This window comes from Cyanistes caeruleus, chromosome 8, assembly GCF_971803275.1.
Source record: "Cyanistes caeruleus chromosome 8, bCyaCae1.hap1.1, whole genome shotgun sequence".
Lineage (NCBI taxonomy): Eukaryota > Metazoa > Chordata > Aves > Passeriformes > Paridae > Cyanistes > Cyanistes caeruleus.
Window position 1 is genome coordinate 18,801,248 of NC_141708.1, and position 21,770 is coordinate 18,823,017.

The following is a 21,770-nucleotide window of genomic DNA, read 5'->3' on the forward strand; positions in this document are numbered from 1 at the left end:
TTTCTGACAATTTTTCATTGAAATATCATATATTTCATACCTCTTAAGTGGGAAAAATAAATCATAGTTAATGTTCTCCTCTTTCACTATTCCAAAAAAATTAAAAAGGATAGGAGACATCTTTCGTTTTAATGAGAAAGAATTCATTAGGCATTGCCATTTCCAGAGGAGGTGATATGTGTAGTGAATGATACGGTGGCTGGGGGGAGGGAAGAGCCACTTTCACACTTGAGGGAGACAGGGATGACACCTGAAGCAGGAGAGTCTTTTCATGGGCCCTTTTTACCCAGTGATCCCATGCATGAAAGCTGTAGTGAAGGAGGACTGGAAGAGCTTGTTGCACGATTTGGAATGGGGCAACAGAATCAATCCCTGAATCCAGACTGCTGCCATGGATGCCACAGGATGGCCACAGGATGGCCCCTGTGGGTTCTAAACCAATCACTATTAAACATTACATGGAACTCAAATACAATGATTAGTTTAGAAATCTCTCTTCACCATGAGGTAGTCACATAATTTGCTTTAAGCAAGTGAACTCTGCCTTTGGCTCATTGACTAGTTTATCTTTTGTGTTAATTTTCAAGCCATTGCTGCTTGTGTCCCACTAAACAGAATCTGTTCATCTGCTTCCCAGATACTGCTTCTGAGTTAATGCAAGTTCTTATTCCTTGTGGGATGCAGGCAACAAATGATGCAATGGGTCAACATGCACTGCCAGAGCATTTCATGGCTGATTTTCACTGTGATGAGCAGACAGTACAAAACATTCTAGAAACTTCCCACTGACCCTGCAATTTCTTCTTCTCCTTCTGTCAGCATGTAGCTGGTGTAGGCCTTCACACAGGGCTTGATGGGGTCTTTGGCCAAGGCAAGTCCTCCCTGTCTCACCTGTCACTGTTCTTGTACCCCACAGCACCACTAAATACTCACCAGTTTGGCACTGACTTCTACAGAGAAAGGTCTCCCAGGCTGTGCCCTCCATGCTGTCCTGGGCTTTCTGCATTTCTCTTTGACTGTCGTATACTAAACATGCTTCTCTTGCTTTCCTGCATCTTCTGGCACAGCTCTTCTTTCTCAAGTTATTCTACATTTCTTTGCTTACCAATTAGAGTAGGGAAACATGATTTTCACTTCTACTGCTTGTAATTTGGCATGTTTTAGGAGAAAAGCCCAACCTACAGCTACCTGTAAACTTGGAGTTAAAATTTAGCTAGTTTATTTTCTTCGTTAAAAAACTAACATCCCAAACAATAAGGAAATATGTAAATCCATCATTGGGAACTGCTCTGGCAGATCAGGCTGATGAGATTAGGCAGTGGTGTGTTCTCCTGAAGACATCTGTATTGTATTGCACTAGGGACTCCTCACATGGTGCTGTGGAAATTGCTGTGCCCTGACTATCTACACAACTGACAGGGAGACTTCTTGGGGTGGTTGTGTTTCTTTGATTTCCTCCTTGGTCTTCTCAAGCCACTCTGCTATTTCTGTGCTTCTGTCTCTGGCAGGACTGAAAGGCATAATGAAGGCATACATTTTATCACTTGGTGTCAGCATCAGTTACTGCTTTTTTTTGTGCATTAAATGCATGATTTATCATCTGTTTCCCTTATGACAGTAGTTAATTGATATCATGAAGTGTTAACAAAGGTTTTGTCACTTGGTGATTACTGATTTTTTCTTGAATTTTAAATTATTTGGTGAGTTTTTCTGTTATCATTTTTCTTTATGATATGCACTGTTTTCAGAGCATACAGACTACCAGCAAATTTTATCCTTCCATGACTTTTTGTGAGGATGATAATCAATTTTCTAAAGTTGCCTCTAGTGAAGACCCTAGCCCGAGTCTGAGCAGGTCTGTGCTCAAATCTTGTTTGTCCTGCAGATTCCCTGCCTCTGGAAAGGCACGATGGGCACTCTGCCCCATGATGATGGTGCTGCAGCTAGGGACAGCTGATAATGTTGTCCCTTTGCTTCCTTATCTCACAGAGCACAGACCTCTTGGTTGACCTGCTGTACAGCACAGTGGTTCTGCAACTGGTCAGGAGGAGCTCAGCTGCTCATGCAGGTAGCTGAGAGCAGCATTCTCAGGAAATCTGCTAAGCTCAGACACCCTCTTTGAAACTGGCAGCTTTCACTTCTGTGCCTCTTTTTACCATGTATAGCACCTGACTGACTTTTCCAATTTCCTGACTTTTTTTTCCTGATTTGGGGAAGTGCATGTTCTTTCTTTATAGTCTAGAACTGATCACCTTTACTGAGACATGATGGGGTGTGGCAGCAACATTGTGATTTACTGTTGGTGGAATCACAATACAGGTCAAGAAAAGGCTGTTATCAGCTTCATTTCCATGCCCTTCTGATTACTAAAAAGCAGTTTGCCGTGGATTGCAAATGACTGATGAACTTTATTGACTTCGTTCTTTTTCGGATAAGTTATGTTTTGGGTCTAGTGAGTTCATACATAAATATTTAACCAAGTTTTTTGATCAAGCTGGTCGAATGTCATTTTGTGATCTGAAAACTAGTGATGATATTTGTATCTTATCTCTAGTACAACGTGTAGCATTTTACAAATATGGGTGTACACAAATTGTTGAATACTGAAGATATCACTGAACCTTAATACTTGCTGACCATGGAAGATCCTTTGTCAAACTGCTGCCAGAAATAAGGCAGAGGTTGATCTTGTATTTTCTACACAGCACTAAGGAATGTCCTGTCTAAAAGTAGTAAAAGTTTAGCAGCTAAGATGTTGCTATTCACAGCAGAACAGGCAAGACAATTTCCAAAGGCTATTCTGCCAACTTGCTGTCCTGGTTTTGGATGGGTAGAGTTAATTTTCTCCATAGTAGCTGGTATGAGGCCATGTTTTGGATTTGTGCTGGAAACAGTGTTAATAATTCAGGCATGTTTTAGTGATTGTTGAGCAGTGCTTGCACAGCCTCAAGGTCTTTTCTAATTCTCCTACCACCAAGTCAGCAAATAGATTGGGGTAGCATAAGAAGTTGTGAGGAGACACAGCTGGGACAGCTGACCCCAGCTGTTCAAGGGGATATTTCATAACATATGGAAACATCCTCAATGCATAACCTAGAGAGAAATAGGTTGGGGACCGCTGCTCAGCAGTGACTGGGCATCGGTTGGTAGTGAGAAATCCGTTTAGTTTCCATTACTTGTCTTTCTTGAGTTTCACTTTTAGAAGCTGTTGTTGTTCTTCTTCTTTTTCTTCTTCTTCTTTTTCTTCTTCTTCCTTCTTCCTTCTTCTTCCTTCTTCGTCATTATTTATTTCAATTATTAAAATGTTCTTAAGTCAACCCATGATTTTTCTCACTTGTAGTGCTCCAGTCCTCTTCCCCTCTCTCCTGCTGGAGAGGGAGAGTGAGTAAGTGGCTGTGTGGTGCTCAGCTGTCAGCTGGGGTTAAAGCATTTCAATGAAAAGGTTTAGTGAAAAGTCACTAATTTTAATGTAAGGACATAGGAGCCTGAAATTGGGTGTGCCAGATCATGACTATAGTCAAGGTAGCCCAGAATTCTGTCCAACTCCAACACTAGCTTAAAAATTAGTTCCCAAGGAACAGAACAAAACCCAACCAAACATGGCTACCAGAGAGGAATATTCTTTTAGACTGCTTCAGTCTCCAGTGATTCCTGAGCTATCAGTGATATCTTTGTGTTGGAGTACCCTCAAAGGATTTTGCTCCCATGAATTGGCCTGGTCATTTTTTGGACACATACATCTTGAAAAAGGGTGTTCCATAGCCCAAGGGCATGGTGTGTGAAAAGCCACCTCCTTTGGCTTATTTGAAAATATAGAAAAGAAAAAATGCCACTTATTTGTGCCTGGATGCCAAGGAATAGACACTGGCTGATAGTCTGTACCCAGTTTTCCACTGTGGCAGCTCTAGATTTCTCTCTAACAGGATGAGGGAGGAACTTGGAAGAACAAAAATGATAAAATTTCCTGGTCAAGATAAGACAGTTAAACAAAGAGAAGGAAAAAAAAAATTAACAAGTGATGCAAAGACTCACCATCAGAAGGCTCATGATCACAGAGTCTTTGAACAATGACTGCATTAGAGAGACAATTCCCCAGTTTTCATTGCCAAGCATGATGTTAAGACATGGATTATCTCTTTGGTCAGTTTGGATTGGTTGTCCCAGCTGTGTCCACTCCCAATCCCTTGCTATCCCCCAGCCTGTTACTTGGGTTAGGGACAGAAGGAGCAACCAGGAAAGCCTCAGTGCTGTGCAAGCATTGTTCAGCAGTAGCTGAAACACTGGTGTGCCCTCACCATTGTCCCAAATCTAAATCACAGCACCACACTGGCTGCTGTGAGGGAGCCAGATCCATTATGCCTAAGCAGGCTGTGAATACACTTAAGGGGCTGCTCTGGGGAGAAGGTGGTGTCTGATTTCTCACAGACCCAATCTGGAGGACAACAGAAGCAAGTTAAATAAGTGCAGGTCCCAGATTAAAGGTTACATGTAAACACAGGACAGAGCCCCAGGAGCTGGGCCATACATGCCACAAGGCCCAGCAAGGCAACAGCCTCCAGAAGGCATTCAAAGGAGAGCCTGGAATTTGAGAGACTGGTACAGACAGCAGCATCCCACCCTGACAATTTGAGTTTGAATTCGCAGTTGGACCAGAGAATGGTGCCAGTTTGTAACAAGACCAGAGGCCCAGGCATCTGCTTTCCTACCACACTGGGAAGAAAGCTTGGAAGAAAGAGTCTTTTAGGTGATTCCTGTGAATGTGAACTATATCAGGATGGGTCTTTCAGACTCAGATAAGCCTTTCATATTCAAATAGCCTTTCACACTCAAACAATCCCTGTCATTCTGTCATCAGAGGTGACCCAAGACCTTTGGCAGTTAAATCTCTTTCCAGTTAAATCCATGGATCCCTCCAAGCAGCTCTGGCTTTATTCCCAACACCACTTTGAAACCCTTCAGGGATTATGTGAGTAATTAGATAAATAATAAAAAAGCCATGTCCTGATGTGGGATGATGCTGCAAGCAAAGCCCTGCTTTTCCAGTGCATTAGGCTTCACAGCAATTGTTCACCCTCAGGGCTGCCAATAGAGGAATGCAAGGCACTTTATCTACAAAAGTAAAAAAATCAGAGTTTTTCCCTTGATGGCAATAAAACTGTTTTCAGCAGTATAATCATCCCTCCAAAGTCTAGAAGGTTCCTTTCAATTTCACTCATCTACCCACTTCTGGTTTTAAATACCCTGGTGTGCAGTATTCAGAGTAATGCCCATTGTACCAGAATTTGCAGAACTTATTGCTGATAAAAAAATCCATTAGGACCAGGAGAAATGAGCAGGGAATTAGAGTCATCTGCCTCAAAACAGATCCTTAGCAGACAGACATGTAAATCTGTATGTCTCCAGAGCCTTCTTTTGTAGTTAGCGGAAACAAACTTCTTCAGTGACTGACTCATTTCACAAAAATAAGCTCATAAGCAAAGTGGGATGACCTGTTCTCAGGAAGTATCAGTATTTCCCCACTAACAGAGGAGACCGCCAGCTCATTTGTACACCCACCTTTTTAATATCTAAATTTAAGCAGGACATGTTTCTTTCCTCACCATTGTAGACTCTGTTAGTTCTCAGCTACTTGGGCTAAAGATAAAATCTGCCCATCCTTAAACCCCATTTTGACAACTCAGTAGAGAGCAAAGTGTGGTGTTTACAGTAGGTTGGCTATTCTTGTATACATGAGCACTCAAAAACTGATTGAACAAATGTGGACTCAAGTTCTAAGCCAACAACGAGTTCATGCAGCAACACAAATTACTTACCATGGCCAAGGAGACAGAGATTAAGATACATATATATTCTTATATAAGGATATATAAGATTATATGCATTTTAACACATCCTTCCAGCATCACAGCATCTAAGGGCTCAGTATAATTTTGGGTAAGTGTAAAATGATGGAATGGGATGGGGAGAGTCTTGGCAGGTGGCATAGCCTGTTTCTCTGACTGAAATGGTCCCAGGGACCATTTCAGTGGTTGTTTGGGTGGGATACCCTGAATCTGACATTAGTTGTCTGAAAATCTGGATGAGCTCCCTCTCTAGTGTGTAAAGAGAAACAGGCACTGCCAGAGGACACTGACACCAATTTAATGCTCATCCATTGTCAGTAGGTGCTTTACAGAGACCCAGGTGTCAGAAGCAAAGAGCAGGAGAGTGGTCAGAGTGTGACCAGAGCCTATGGGGTGATGGGTGAGGGCTCTTCTGTGGGGCAAGACCTACCCAGGAAGCATAGAAATGAGGATTTCTCACCCCTGCTAGGTGTTTGGGGCTGGAAAAGATAAAGCTTCTCAAAAACAGAGGGGAAGGTGGGAGGGGGAGGAGGGAGAATAAAAAAGAGAAAACTGTTTCAAACAGAACTGTTCAGAGATTTTGCTACAGAGAACTGATATTGAGCTTAGCTCAACTGATTGGAACATGGTGCTAATAACGTCAACATTGTGCATTGATCCCTGTAGGGACCATTCACTTTAGAGCTGGACTAGATGAACTTTGTTGGTTTCTTCCAACTCAATATTCTGTGTTTGGCACACTTCATTTTTCTTGCCAGCATTGTCAACTGCATTGCCTTTGAGCACCAGTTTCATAGCTAGAGATAAACAGAGATAACCAATCTTCTTCTGCAGATTCTCAATCAGGATTACTTTATGAGCAATGTCATATCTCTTTCTTATTACACAGGGACTTTCTAAGGTAATGAAAGCTGTTTCTTTTTTTTATTCCATTAATACTTCCATTCCCTTTCTTACATTACAGTTTTTACCATCTTCTGCTCTCTACACATGTTCTCATTCCTTGTTCATTTTTTTTCCCTACCAGGGCTTTGCCGGGTCTTAATTGCCATTGCTTTAGGACTATTACATAACTCACAAAGTCAGCTTTAGTAACATTCATTCTTATCATGAGCAGATTAATAAGTAAACTCGTATCTCAAAAGGAATGGGAAGGCACTATTGGCTAATTTCAACCACGTCCTTTGGCACCACAGCATATAAATAGGCATGGATTTACAGGTCCAGCATCAGGCTTTTCTGACACTTGACTTCTCTTTCCTCAGCCCACCATGGAGGCCCTGGGAACGACCACTATTTTCTTGCTGGTATGCATCTCATGCCTCCTGGCATTTGCCTCATGGAGAAGCAGATCTCAAAAAGGTAAAGAGCCTCCTGGTCCCACTGCATTCCCCATTGTTGGAAACCTGCTGCAGATAAACCCATGGAATTTGCCTGAAAGCATAAAAAAGGTAAGGGACTGCCTTATTCTTACCTATGTTGTCTTCATGGCATATAAAGTAAAGTCCAGTCCTGATGGTCTCAGCTAAATTCATAAGCTTAATTTGCATTGACCAAATGTTAGATTCAAACAGAAAAAACATGGTTTCCTATATATACATGCTTATTAAGTCTATATATTGCAATAATCTTTTTGTTTATTGTATTTCTGAGTCTATATACTACAGGTGTGTGTGTATATCTATATATCTATATCTATATCTATATCTATATCTATATCTATATCTATATCTATATCTATATCTATATCTGTATCTATATCTATATCTATATCTATTATAAGTCAGTCTATATATTTGCAGTGACCATACTGAAATGAGTTCTGTGCTGACCTCACAATGTGTGCCACAGTATACTATTTGCAGTGGATTTGCAATCAAGGCACTGATGCTGTTGCAGTATAATCCTCCTGTGCTCAATTCCTTATCATGCTGGCAGTGTAGCCTGGCCCTTTTCAATGGGAGAACCCAGCTCCACTCTGCTGCCTCTGCTCCCTAGCAGATACGTAGGATCTCCTGGAAGAAGCAAGTGCAGAAATTGTAGTAAAAATGTTTGGAGTTGAATCGTGCTGTCCATTCCCACCCCTGACTGATGTCACCCATCTGCCCAAAATAACCATTTGAGAGACAGTTTCACTGTTTGTGGTCAAAAAACCTTTAGGCATTTGCTTCTATATTGTGTATATAACTGATTTTAGAGCTCATGTAAATTGTTATCCACTATGCCCTGCACAAAGGCATTCTGAAATCTTTTGCCAGCTCTGTGAAGGGCTATTTTCTTTTGTCAGATTTGGACTGGATACTCGCCATTTTCATTCATATTCCCTATTTCTTGTACAATTCCCTCTTCCCTTGTCTGTAACTCATAATTGAAAGATCTCTGCAGTGTTGTTAATCAATGTCATGTCTCAACAGTGCTGGAACAATGACACATCGTCCCTCAGACCTCTTTGCTACAAACATCACACGATTATCATTCATGTTGTCATGTTGTTCTTTATGCTCACCTTTCCTACAGCTCAGTGAGAAGTATGGTCCTGTCTTCACGTTGCATTTAGGCCCACAAAAGGTTGTGGTCCTGTATGGCTATGATGTTGTGAAAGAAGCTCTGGTTGATCAAGGAGATGACTTCAGTGGAAGAGGCAGTCTACCATTGCTCAAGAAACTCTTCCAAGGCACAGGTATGTGCTTGGTAACGCCAGAATGCAAAAAAAGATGCCTTCAGAGCTTCAGAAACACAGCTGAGAGGGCAGTGCAGGGGGGAGCAGTAGATTTAGTTTACTACTTTTGTGCAGACAAATTAGCAGTTAAAGGCCAAAAACACAGCTCATTACTTGGACCACTGAGTAAACTGGTCCCCTGGAGAACCATTAAAGATCCCAGGATGGCTTCACTGAGTGCCTTTTAATTTCCAGCATGCTTCAAGCTCCAGCTAAAATTTTGTACTCTAAATGTGCCTCTAAGGTCTTACATTCATTCTCCCATTTCTGAAAATCTGAATATACACACAGCTAAGGAACTAGCAAAAGGAAAGCCCACAACACAACAAAGATAAGATAATATAAGCTAACCCAGTAAGGGCCACAGTCCACATTAGGTCATGAGATTATTCACCAGGTCAGTCCCTAATATGGCATTTATAATACCATATTCCATGGTATTATATATATAGTGCAGTACCAATGGTATTTTCCATAATGATACGCTCTATGAAGGTGCACAGCAGAACATTTGACTGGTTATGTCAGTGTAAAGGCCTCGTGCCCGAGACCAATTCAGCATTACTTCTTACTTACTTCCTAACATAGTTTTTCTTATCCTGGGAATAAAGTCAATTTTATTCAACTGCTGTGACAGATGGATCAAATTTGTCACCTTAACAATTGCAGAGAAGTTATTATTTTGGGTAGATAGCAATTGCAGTGTAACTCCACAGAGAGGTGTCTTTGCATGCTGAGTATTTACTGTGTAGTTTTCATTAAAGGGAAAAAATCCCCGATTCATCATGAAGGCCTATTTTTCCTCTTTGTGTCAGGCATTGTGACCAGCAATGGGGAGACCTGGAAGCAGCTGAGACGATTTACACTCACCACCCTGCGGGATTTTGGGATGGGGAAAAAGGGCATTGAGGAGCGAATCCAGGAGGAAGCTCATTTTCTGGTGGAGAGGCTCAAGAACACACGTGGTATGAAAAGGGCTGTGCCTGCTGAGACTCTGCATATCTGCAGTGAGACAATGATGGGTGTAGGGCTGCTTCACAAAATCTATGACTCAAGGAGTGGGCTGTTTCTGCCCCCTGCTTCTGTAGGCAAAGTTATCAGTGGGTCAATCAAAGGCACTGTGACAGTATGGAGGATAAAAGTAGAAGAAAAAAAGCTGCTTTTGAAAGCAGCTTTTAACCTATTCTGCTTGAGGAACAAGACAGGAAGTGGCAAAAGGAATGGCTTTGCCACAGAGCCAAGGGTTTGATGGAATCCAGCACTGGAGACAGTGCTGGATGCTGTCAGGTAGCCAAGTATGCTCTTCTTCACCATGTCTCCTGCAGCTTCATGTAAACAGATCTTGAAGAAGTAGGAGACCAGAGAACTCATTTGCAGATATTTGGGGTTGGGTCCAGTCCATCTGAGCTCTAGACAATATGTCCCAGTATTGGTGCTGTTGTCCAATAGGAACAGGGATATAAGCTACATCTGAGGGCAGGGTATAAGGTTACCCACTTGGTTTCAACCTGTAAATGTGTTTTTTTGGTAGTATATAAGTCAGTGGTACTTCTAAGTGTGTCTCCTGAGGGTGGCAGAGTTCCAGCCTGGACCCCAGGCTTCCTTTTCATTGCCAGCCCTCAACATGTGCTTATTCTGCAAGGGGGGAAAGCAGATGGATATAAGAGGATGATTAAGCATCACTGTTTTCCATAAGCCACTAGAAAAGTCAATCTGGCTTCTCAGATAAACATTCATTTTATAAATCAGAAAGACCTCTCACCTGCATTGCTTTTGACTATCACAGTAATACTGTATTTCTTGTGCCCTTATGCAAGCCTCTAACTCTGGCTCACATTGTTACAGCGTCTTTTACTGTGTGTTAAAAGGTTTTACAAGCCAGATATACACAACCAAGAAGTATAAATCCATTATTTACCCTTAATGCAATTAATAAATAGCTATGACCAGTGTCTTCTACATTCAGCATTAATATACTCACCACCTCTGAGATATCTGCTGAGTCTTCAATGGCCATAGAGTAACTGGTCAGGCAGAGAATTGGTGCTATTGCTCCTTGGAATGGTCTGCTACCAAGCTGACATTTTCTCACTCTGTGGTTTTCTTTCAGGATTTTATACCTTTACATGTTATTGTTTCTCATCTTGAAACCTTGAGATGCACCCTATCACTGTCTGTAATTATAGCTTTCCTTTCTTTCTTGGATCTTATCTTGCTTTCTGCTTACACCACAGTTCTCTTTACAGGAGTTATGCAGCTCTGCTATCAAAACTAGACTTTGATCACTGGCATTTGAACCTCAAGGAAAGGGTTATATAACAGGTTACGCAAATAAAGTTAATAAGGAGAGTGCAATAACCTAAAGACATGATTCAGACAAAGCCCCCATGGTTTAATTGGGATTTTGTGGGAATGTTTAGACTCTTTCTAATAAACAGTCTATAAGACAGGCATGTGCTAGCTGAAGAGGAACTAAGGCACTCAGACCAGTGTTCTGCTGAGAATAAGACAAAAGATATTTAAGACAATGATACTTAAACCATTGTAAGAGTGAAATTAGTTCACTTCAAGACGAGAAGAATAAATTAGATAAGCCCTTCACCATCCTTTCAAAGGAGTGCAAAATTCTGGATCTCCAGAGAACGTGAAACTACCCTGTAATGTCAGAGGAGGGGATGATTCATGAAATACTGAAAGCAAGATACCATGTTTTTGGTGGTTGTTGCAGAGCGACCCCTCAACCCCGGCAATTACCTAATCCATGCGGTTTCCAACATCATCTGTTCCATCGTCTTTGGGGATCGGTTTAACTATGAGGACAAGAAATTTCTAACTTTAATTGATTGGATAGAGGAAAACAGCCAGCTCCAGACCTCTATACAAACACAGGTGTGTGTGGTTTTATTTAATACATTTCTTAGTTATTACAATATGTTATTAAGGAATATTTACTCATGTTATTAGTTTTTAATTGCAGTGGGTTTTCCTAAATTTGAAAAAAATTTTGGAAGTGAAAAAGGCAGTTAAACAAATTCCGGCTGGTTTTTCCTTACCTTAAGGAATTGCCATTGAATGTCCAAAGGCTATCATTGCAAAAGTTGCTCAAATCCTTGAATATAGTGAAATCATAAAGTAAATGGCAATAAAATCCTGAGTAAGAAAGACCTAATGTTCCAAAACAGTTTAACTGCCCCTGTTTAACTATTTTTATAGTTATAATCAGAGGAACATTTTATTTTATCCATATTAATCAGAATGTGCTTTTTAATCTCTTTATTTTTACAGGCATATAATTTCTTCCCAACTCTCATGGATTATATACCTGGACCTCATCAACTTTTGATAAAAAATTTTGAAAAAATTGATAAATTTACAACTGATATCGTATTGGAACACCAGAAAACCCTGGATCCCACTTGTCCTCGAGATTTTATTGATGCTTTTCTTAATAAAATGGAACAGGTACTGTAAGAGTAGAGATGTATTGGATTATATGGAAATCCCTGCTTGATTCACATCTTTACTTGTGATGGGGCATTTGGTTTTTGCAAATAGAGGGGAACTTGCTCTTCTTGACACATTGACTTCATTTTATCCTCTCCATTTTCTTATCAATGAATTTTAAACACAGAATTAACAGCACGAGCCAAAGTAATGAAAGCTGAAGACCAATCTAGTTAATATAATTCAATGCTCCTTCCACATTAAAAAAGGTTCATAATATTATTCAGTAAACCTACCATAAATGCTGCTGTTCTGGAGAATGAGTGTCATGTTTTTGAAAGAACATTAGATATGTTCATAAACCTACATTATGGGTACAGGATTTTTCTTTTCAAGCAAACTCCTTGGCATTGTCATTCAAAATTTTCTGCCAAATCTTCCTGCAGGAGAAAGGGAATGTTGACTCAAAATTCACCACTGAGACCTTGAGCAGAACCACGCTCGACTTGTTCCTTGCGGGAACAGGGACCACAAGCACCACACTGAGATTCGCAATTCTGATTCTCCATAAATACCCAGAGATAGTAGGTAATGGAAATAAATAGTTTAAAACTTTTTAATAGGTTGTGGGGTCAGTTTGGACAATTCCTGTCATTACCACACGTGGCAATAGTCCCCTAAGTAAGGAAATATATTTTTGCAGTGTGGAAATCTGTATAAGTCTTAGTTGTGTTCACGGGAAGCAGATGTTAATACTAAGTATATTCATATATTCCTGGTGTTCTAAAATAAATTTTTATTGTAAATGTGTAGACAGGTTTAGGCAAACAGATGGGGGACTTGTTCATTCGACATCTACTGATTTCTTAACAGAGAAAATGCAAAAGGAGATTGATTCCGTGATTGGCCGAGACCGAAGCCCTCACATGTCGGATCGGAGCCAGATGCCCTTTACAGATGCTGTGATCCATGAAATCCAGAGATACATTGATTTCCTTCCGATTAATGTCCCACATGCTGTAATCAGAGACACCAAGTTCAGAGACTATTTTATCCCCAAGGTCTGTTCCACTGTGTCTGAGAAAAATTGTAATCTCTGGAAAACAATGACGTTATTTTATTTTATTTATTTTAAAAAATATTGAAAGGTGATACTAAAATTTTATTTTTTTTTTTCTTGGAAGAGGATTCTGGAAGCTATTGAGTCCAACCCCTTCTATTAGAAAAAAAAGAAGAAAATACTTTTTCATCCTCTATATGAAGAGGGAGATATTTGGGGGTTTTTGGGGTTTTTTTTGGTAATTTATTTGGAAGCAATATTAAATACTCTAAACAGGCTCCCAATTAAAATTCACTAAAAAACATCTTTGCCATACCAATGGCATATATTTTCACGCATTCAATGTTCATTAAAACTGGCTAAACTTTGACTACCCTTCTATTTAGCTCTGAGAACTTCATAGTGCCTCCTTGCTTTAACGTACCTCCATTGTACCTTTCTTTTTTGTTAATTCAGGATACTATGATATTCCCTATGCTGAGTTCTGTCCTACATGATAGCAAGGAATTTCCAAATCCAGAAAAATTTGACCCAGGACATTTCTTGAATGCAAATGGTACCTTTAAAAAGAGTGACTATTTCATGCCATTTTCTACAGGTAAGACCTCTTGCTGTTTCAGATCCTAGACCATCCTCTCCTGAAATCTCTCTGAAGATTTCATGGCTCAATCAACATTGTCAGCACAATGATGTCAGGTGACATCTGCTACAGTCATTTCTAGGCAGCTCTACCCCCTGTTAGAGTTCAGTTGACTTTTCAGTTGACTTTTGTTTTTAGCAAACACAAAACCTCCTCCAGTGCTTTCTACAAGATGTGTATGAAGTGGGACTTGGCAATGCAACTTGTCTCTCAAACTTACCATCAAACAGCAGCAGAGCATGAGCAACCAGAGCCTTCAAACTGCCCTCACACACTGAGCGCTCTCGTTCTAGACCTTTAGTTCCTAGTTTAATTCATGCTTCCCAAAAATAGTGCAGTAATGCCTATGCATTCTGAGATATCTGAACTTTCATGGAACTGTGGCTAAAATCAGTTATCAGCAAAATACTCCACTGAAACTTTTCTTTTTCTTTCCTTTTGCTTGTAGGAAAACGTGTCTGTGCAGGAGAAGGTCTGGCCCGGATGGAGATATTTATATTTTTAACATCCATCCTGCAGAACTTTACTTTGAAGCCTACTGTGGATCACAAAGACATTGACATTAGCCCAATAATCACCAGTCTGGCAAACATGCCCCAACACTATGAGGTCTCCTTTGTTCCACGTTAGCCAAGTGAAGAGTTTCCAGATCCCAAACTCAACTGGTTGAACGACAGTCATTCCCCAATCCATTGAGAATGAAATACTCAGACCATTTGGTAAATACTTTATGGAGAGAAGAATGCTTAGAAAGTTGTATGGTGCTTCTGTAATCACCACAGCCAGCTCTTAACAGAATAGGCAATCACACGGGGAAGAACACGGCTCCCTGTGCAAAATTACACAGATTCTTCTCTGCATCTACCTCACTCAGCTCTGGTTCCTGCCTGGCTCCTGACATGCCAGGCTGTCTGCACTAGTTCTCTGAGAGCCCTGCTGCTGCTGTTCCTATCACTGAGGGGTTCCATCAGGAACAGACGCTTGTACTCCAGGGTTTTTACAAACTTTGCTTGAAGTACCTCTCTCTGTACTTTAATTTGTCTGTAATCTATTTGTAAACTCAAACATAAAACACTGAGGGTTTTTTTTTTTTGATGTTAAATAATGACCATCTATTATATTCTTGCCTCAGTACTTACTGTCTACTGTGGGGGGAAGAGTTTATCAATGACCAGGCCACAGATGGGTCATCCTCTGTGTGATTACAATGAGGGTTCATGGAATTGCAATTTATACTGCAAAATAAAGAAGCAGTATACTGAATTGTTGTTTCTCTGATATTCCAGAAAATCTTTTATTGAAAAAGCAGTGTCCACAAAGCTTACATTCCGAATCTCTTTCAAGTCCTGTACACATCTGACAGCTTCATTTCACTCATATGAAATGTACTATGGCTTGATGAATGAGCTGGCTAATGACCTGTAAATGTCCATTCCAAATTTGGGATAAAGCTGCACTGACCCTTTAGGACCTATCAGAACCCCAACTGTGGTTACAGAGCTGTTCATTGGGTAAAAAAAAGACAAATTTAAATAATTATTTAAATAAATTTAAATAATCCCCCCTCCACAGCACCTTTTCCTAGATGAACACCAGCTTGCATCTTCCCAATATTTTATGAAGTACATAAAGATCACTACAGCAATATTACAGTCACAAAAAAAAAATCATAAATAGAGTTTATATAATCTGCCAAACATATATGTACAGATCAATGGCTGGAATTTCCTGTCTTGATCACATTCCCATCAATGTATAATATATAGTGATTACAGTGAAGAGAGCTGAATCTGTACTATGTGGGAAAAGACTGAACTGTAATATTACCACAATGCCATTAACTGTTTATGTGAAACCAATGGAAGTTGCTTCCTTTCAAATATTAATAAGCTAGATATACTATACATTACTAGCATGGCACTGCAAAGGCAAAAAGCCACAAATGTCACAGGATCACAGAATTAAGTCCTCTTACCAGATAAAAAGAAGAAAGCACTGTACTTCCTCTTTAGCTGTGCCACAACTAATAGCCAAAACAAATGAAGGAGCAGCTTGCTTGTACCAGTTATCTTCCTCCAGGCTGAAAAGCCAAGGAAGAATGAAGCTGCAAGCCAATGCAGATCAGCAAAACAGCTTTAGCACCTGGAGACTCCACCATGCTATGAAGTGTGCTTTGGGATCAGAGGAGGGTTAAAGCCATTTGCCCCGATTCTGAAGACTGGATACCTCCACTGGGTACTGCTAAGAAACTTGAATGACTTCAAAATAACACGTTAGAGTGACTGGGCTGACCATCTTAAGATGCTGGAAAAACACAATTCTTCTGCTTCTGCCAAAAGAGCTGTATTTGCTAGGCTGATTTTCATCCCCTGGTTGTCAGTTGCAGTCCAAGCCATTAAAAACATTAAGGTTTCAGCTCCAAAGTGGTTTGCAGACCACTTTTAAGACACACTTTTCCCCTGGACTCCCATCCATCATCCCTCCTTTAGTTCTGTTTTCCTCCTATTCCTCCCTTTAAGAACCCACTATTTTCTTACTCTATTTTCTACCAGAAAATGCTGCAAAGGAGAACTGCGAGATTTAACCTCCTTCTGTACCTCCTCTGGAATTTCTCAGGGATTCTCCAGGTGAAATATCTGAGCAGTAACCAAGTCATAGCTTTGGCAGGCTTTTTGGACTGACTATACATTTCCCCAGTACAATGCTGTTCACACACACCTATGTCTCTTCTATGGTGATATTCTCCAAACACCTGCCATCCTTGACATGATTTGGATTCTACCAGCAACACAGAGCTCCCTCAGGCAGGGAGGGTAACAGTTACTCAGAGACACAGCTGTCAGCTCTTAATCTAACTGGGATGCCACTGTCACACAGTCTTCCAGTCAGCCAGGAACTCCATCTCTTAAATTTCCTCTCAAAAATAAAGTCAACTGTGGGACAAGCCCCTTCTCTCATTTTTGCATCCTGGAGGTGGAATATTCAAGACTTTCTGAAGGAACTCACTATTTCTTACTTTTCTTACCTGAAATCACTAAGCACTTGGTGACAGTGCATGGCTAGAAGGATCTCCATCTTCAGAGTCCCTGGAGGTTTTAATCCTTGTAGTTTTAAAATGGCACTGTATTTTGTGTACAAGCAACTTTTTCAACACAAACAAGGCATGGTCCGAACTGTGCCTCTCCTGTGCGATCTGTGGTTTTCCCTGCTGGCAGGGACTCCCTGTGTCCCCCTGTTGGCAACACGGTGAGCACAAAAATGCTATTTCTATTTCAAACCCAGGATTTTCAAAGTGATAGTGAAGGCTCTCAAAAGTCATCTGCTTCACTCTTTTTAAAGAGCACTGGGGAAAAGTGTCCATCCTGACTAATTAGTGGCTGTACACACCCTGACAGCATGATGATCTTTATCACACTGGCATCTCACTAGGCATTCTTTTAAACATGCTAAGTTTGAACCACTTCTTTCCTACATATCAGTACTTGTACTGTCTTCAACTGCAACTCAGTGAAAAGCCAGCCTGAATTACTTAAGATCAACAGGTACAGAAAAAATATCCTTGGAGTAGGAGGAATACCTGTTCAGTACAAAGAACTCTGCCAAATCAGCAATTTGGAACATGGTTAACCTAGTAGAGAAGCAGACTTTGGGCTAGTCATGCCACTTCAAAAACTACTAGGATCAAAATTCACTGGTAAAGTTAACTGAGCATGTGATAAAGTACTATGTCTTGAAACTTCACCAGAGGTCCAGCTGAAGAATATAACTGCAGGAATACTAGATGCAGAGTTTAAAACATATTCTCTTCTATCATCCCTAGCAGCTTGAAGGAGTTTGTCTTTATTAATAGACCCTTTTTAAAAAAAAACCAAAAAAACAGTTTGTGCAATCTTTCCAACAGAATTTGAGATTCCAGAGAAATATACGCAGCAAGTTTATTGTAAATTTGTAATTAGTCTCTCTATTTCAAACAGATAAAAGGGGATACCAAAATGAAGTGTTCTCAATACCCCACCCATTAAGTCCAAAGGACCAGGTATCTTTCCAACACAGAGCTCAATGAAGGAAAAATTCAAGTTTAGGTCCTGCTGCTACTAAGGGAAAAATGTCTTTACAGATTATGGAAGACTTTCCCTAGACCAAGTATTTCATGTGGAAAACAGGACTAACACACATATAGCCAATGTCGACATGAGTTAAGGACAAGCTTCTACTTTTCACTGCAGAACTGAGGCAACAGTACCCCTTGAGAAGAGGAAAATATTATTCAGCCTTAAGCTTGAATACAGCCTACTGTATTCAATAGCTGGAAAAAGTTCCCAGTCTCCATGTCAGCTGTAACCAAATCCTTGTCAACATACAGAATTGCTGTTGTGCAAAACCAGAGATCAGTCCGATTCACTGCCCAACTCCAGCTTATAGACTGTTGTAATTTCATCGTTTCTCCAGTTTTTTGTACTTGGCTTCTGCAGAAGGAAAAATACTATTTTAGTACTGGGTAGGTTAAAGCTTTGCATCCTGCAAGCTAATTTACTGTATCCTTTTTTTCTAATGCATTTAGGCAAATATAATTGTAAAACAATTTTTTTTAAGAACTTTTTAAGAACTGGTGCTTAAGTCAGACAATAATATTAATTTAAGCCAAGAGGACTTGAGTGCCTGATAGAACATTATGAACATCCTTCAATTTGCAAGGCTAAACATCAGTCTTTAAAATTTGAGTCCGTGTATGCCATAAAAAAGAAATCAAGCCTCACTAATAAGAAGTAGTTTGACAACACCTGTATTAGTCCACTGTAATGTAATTTGTTACAGAAATCTTTTCATAATGCTTAACACTTCACATACAATGTTTGTGGTCAAAAGCAGCATATCAGAAATCTGCAATTGAGATTTCTTAAACAAAACAGAGTTTACTTTCTTTCTTTCTTTTTAAATCCCCTTGCAAGGCACTATACCGCTACGTCTTAACAGTGGAGGATGATAGTTACCAAGTTTTTTGGAATATGCATCCAATTTATAAGCTGCCTGCTCCAGAGCTGCAACCTGTTCCTCAATTAGGTTTATCTGTTCCAGATATGGCTGAAGATCAGCATCTTAAAAAAACATAAAAATTTCATCTGTCAGTTCTCAGTAATGTACTTCCAAGAAACAGTTCACACTTGAAACACAAGAATTTCTTATTACATTCTTCAGAGAGAAGACTGGGCCCTCTTCCACCCCAAAATTAATTGGGAACTCTGACAGCCATGTTCCAGGAAAGTATGAAATGTTTAAGAGTACTGTCTAGTCTCTAACACAAATAACAAGAGAACATGAATTAAAAGAAGTGTTATTCCTATCAGACCCAGAATCTGGGGAAAACCAGGACACAAATTCAGATGTATTTTCTCTTACAGTAGTCTACAGAGTCTAAAGTTGTTAAGAAATATACAAGACTGGCATTGCATAGCAGCACATCTGTATCAGTGGGTTTTCTTTCCTTCAGCACTAATGGAGTGTGAACCTTCTGACTCTAAGATGTTTTATTTCCCAAACAAGTGCACCATTCATTACACACCTACCTTATCTGGTGTACTTACACTTTTGATTTAAATCCTTCAGATTTCTACTGATGTTTATAGCAATATCTTTCATTTCTAAGTACTTCAAGCTAGTCAGCTTATTCATGTTTTCCAAGAGTTTGTAGTCTTCACTGGTGGCTTAAAAAAAAATAGTTTATTTTAATTAAAGGTGATGTGGTTTGAATTGTGTGCAGACTCTTCAAGAGGACAAGAGATTTCAAACCAACAGCTAAATGAAGCACAGCAGTTTAGATGGAAATACAGTTTTAAGTATACACTCTATAAAAAGATGACATTTTGTGAGCAAAAATCAACTGCACTGATGAATTCACTTCTAAACTTTTTTTTGAGAAAAATTTACTAAGTCCTCATATTTCTACTCTTAATTCTGTCAGTTAGACACGTTTACAAAACTGATGACACTAATGCAGACTGGTAATCTGTACCATATAGCCTTCAAGCCTGTGCAAATCAGGAGTGCTTTCAAAATTAGAGCCTATGCAATGCATTAACTCGGTGAGCAGTTTACTTTGCTACAATTAAGTTTCCACAGCAGTTTATTCTGAAGCATCAGTGTTGGAAAATGTGTATGATCCTTGCTCTTGGGAAAAAATAACTCCACTCTCTGTAGTGCATTCTTCCTACTCTGTCTTAACCTAGACTGCTTTTGTTAGATTGATTTTCCATCTACAAACTTCTTCAAGACAAAAAATAATTATTTTTAAGCTGCTGCTACCACAATGAATTGTTCTGAAAAATATTTGTGCTATTCTGGGACTACACTAAATTAATGTAACTAATCTCAGTGTTGTTAGCAGCCTAGCAACATGCCAAATTTAGACTGCCAGTCTTACCAGATGTGATCTAAATAGTCACAGTTTAGACAAACTATGCAGTAGATGTCTTTGAAACAAAAGAAAGAAGTTGCAGGTCAGTATTGCAGTGCCTTACCTGTCAGTTCACCTGTCAAGTAAGTGGCCATTTTGCTGAACATGTCTTTGCAGAGTTCATTGATATCTGCTTCTGCTGGCTCCTTAGCTTCCTCTGCGGTTTCAATAGCAGGATCCTCTACTCAGGGTAAAGACATTACAGGGTTATGGCAAACTGTATCAAGTCCAGAAACACAACAGAAAGATTACGTGGTCCTATTTTTTCCCCCTTCAAGTTGCCTACAGCTAATTTCCACGTTAGTTGCCTTCTTTACACTAAGGGGTAACAAACCATGGCAGCTTTGAAGCAGCACCAACATTATTTAAAAATAATACTTCAGGGAGCATTCAAGAGACACGCACCCGGCCTGACAGCACTGACAAGTATTAGCCCCTCCTTGTGCTTAGACAGCAAAGCAATTTGGGGAGAACTTCCGAGTGGCTATGCACGGTGCTGTTTATTTCCAGTCACTGCCTCGGAACAGAAGCACGGCTGCCCCAGTCTGCTTCATATGGGTACAGCAGATCCCCACCCGCGGAAAGCGGCAATCGCCGCTTTTCTTCTGCAAACCCGTTTCTATCGCAATCTGCCCCTGTCCTGCCCCTCCCCGGAGCAGCCCGGCACCTCTTCCCTAACCCGACAGGCCGCTTTTTCCCCGTCGGCAGCGCTGGCCAGCTCGCACACGAAGGCTGCCTGAGGCCCGCGGCTCCCTCCGACCGAAGCGGCGGGACCCGGCCGGGCCGCGGGCCGGCAGCGGGCGTATGGCGCGGCCCGGCCGGCACACGCCAGGCCGCAGGCTCGCCGGGAGCTCCTGTCCGCACCGCGGCCTCCCCGGGCCCGTGCCCCGGTCCTCCTGCCCCTGCCCCGGTCCTTACGCTTGGCGGGCTGCGGGCCGGCCTCGGGCGGCCCCTCCGCGGCGGCCGCCATGGGCAGAGCGGCACTCCCTCAGCCCGGAGCCGCCTCCTCCGGCCCGCGGCAGGCCCGGGACCGCCCGGCGCAGGGAGGGGCCCCGCAGCCTCCGCCCCCTGAGGGGAACGGCTGCTGCGCGGTGTGCGAGCGCTGCGGGGACGCGGCTGCAGACGCAGACAAATACGGAGGTGTAAGACGTAGTACGGGGTTAATCTGCCCCAGCTGTTAAAGGCAGCGAGGCAGAACGGAGAGCGGCCGGTTTGTGCTCGATGCGGCTGCGCCGTGAGTGCGATCATTTCCCCCTTCCCACCGCAACCGGGCCGCTCATTGCAGGGACACCGGCAGGACTCGCACACCGCACGCCCGGGCCAGCGGCTGCTGCCAGCCCGACCCTCACAGGAAAACTCTTCAGTCCTGTGCTTGAGGACGTTTTCCTTTGGCTTAGCCGATCCGCTTACAGCTGCAGGTCTTGATGCGATTTAAAAGCATCTCTTCTGTTGCTGATGAGGTGGGCAGGAGACAAGAACCGGCACGATAGTCCATCCTGTGGGGACTGTGGTGCGTGTTGCTGTAGTTGCCACAGCAGTGTCTACATAGGTTTTTTTCAGTCCATAGCATAAGTAGCACTGTATAGAGATAGTGTAGCTAAGAACTGTGTCTG

At 41.3% G+C, this 21,770-nt stretch overlaps 2 protein-coding genes across 3 annotated transcripts; one reads left to right on the forward strand and one right to left on the reverse strand.

Annotated features, from left to right (window-relative positions):
* Positions 1–7,044: 7,044 nt before the first annotated feature.
* Positions 7,045–14,969, forward strand: LOC111931120 (cytochrome P450 2H1-like). The gene is made up of 9 exons (XM_086899944.1): positions 7,045–7,294; positions 8,361–8,523; positions 9,378–9,527; positions 11,291–11,451; positions 11,848–12,024; positions 12,453–12,594; positions 12,880–13,067; positions 13,523–13,664; positions 14,155–14,969. The coding sequence occupies exons 1-9, from the start codon at positions 7,115–7,117 to the stop codon at positions 14,334–14,336; spliced, it is 1,485 nt and encodes a 494-aa protein (XP_086756070.1). The 5' UTR covers positions 7,045–7,114; the 3' UTR covers positions 14,337–14,969.
* BLOC1S2 (biogenesis of lysosomal organelles complex 1 subunit 2) lies at positions 14,970–21,254 on the reverse strand. 2 transcript variants are annotated; one of them, XM_086899945.1, is made up of 5 exons: positions 21,076–21,254; positions 20,222–20,338; positions 19,289–19,408; positions 18,698–18,802; positions 14,970–18,172 (listed from the first exon to the last, which is right to left on the reverse strand). In XM_086899945.1, the coding sequence occupies exons 1-5, from the start codon at positions 21,125–21,127 to the stop codon at positions 18,141–18,143; spliced, it is 426 nt and encodes a 141-aa protein (XP_086756071.1). In that variant the 5' UTR covers positions 21,128–21,254; the 3' UTR covers positions 14,970–18,140. The 2 variants fall into 2 exon arrangements, with proteins under 2 accessions (XP_086756071.1, XP_023785309.1); XM_023929541.2 differs by lacking the exon at positions 21,076–21,254 and adding an exon at positions 20,837–21,033.
* Positions 21,255–21,770: the final 516 nt, after the last annotated feature.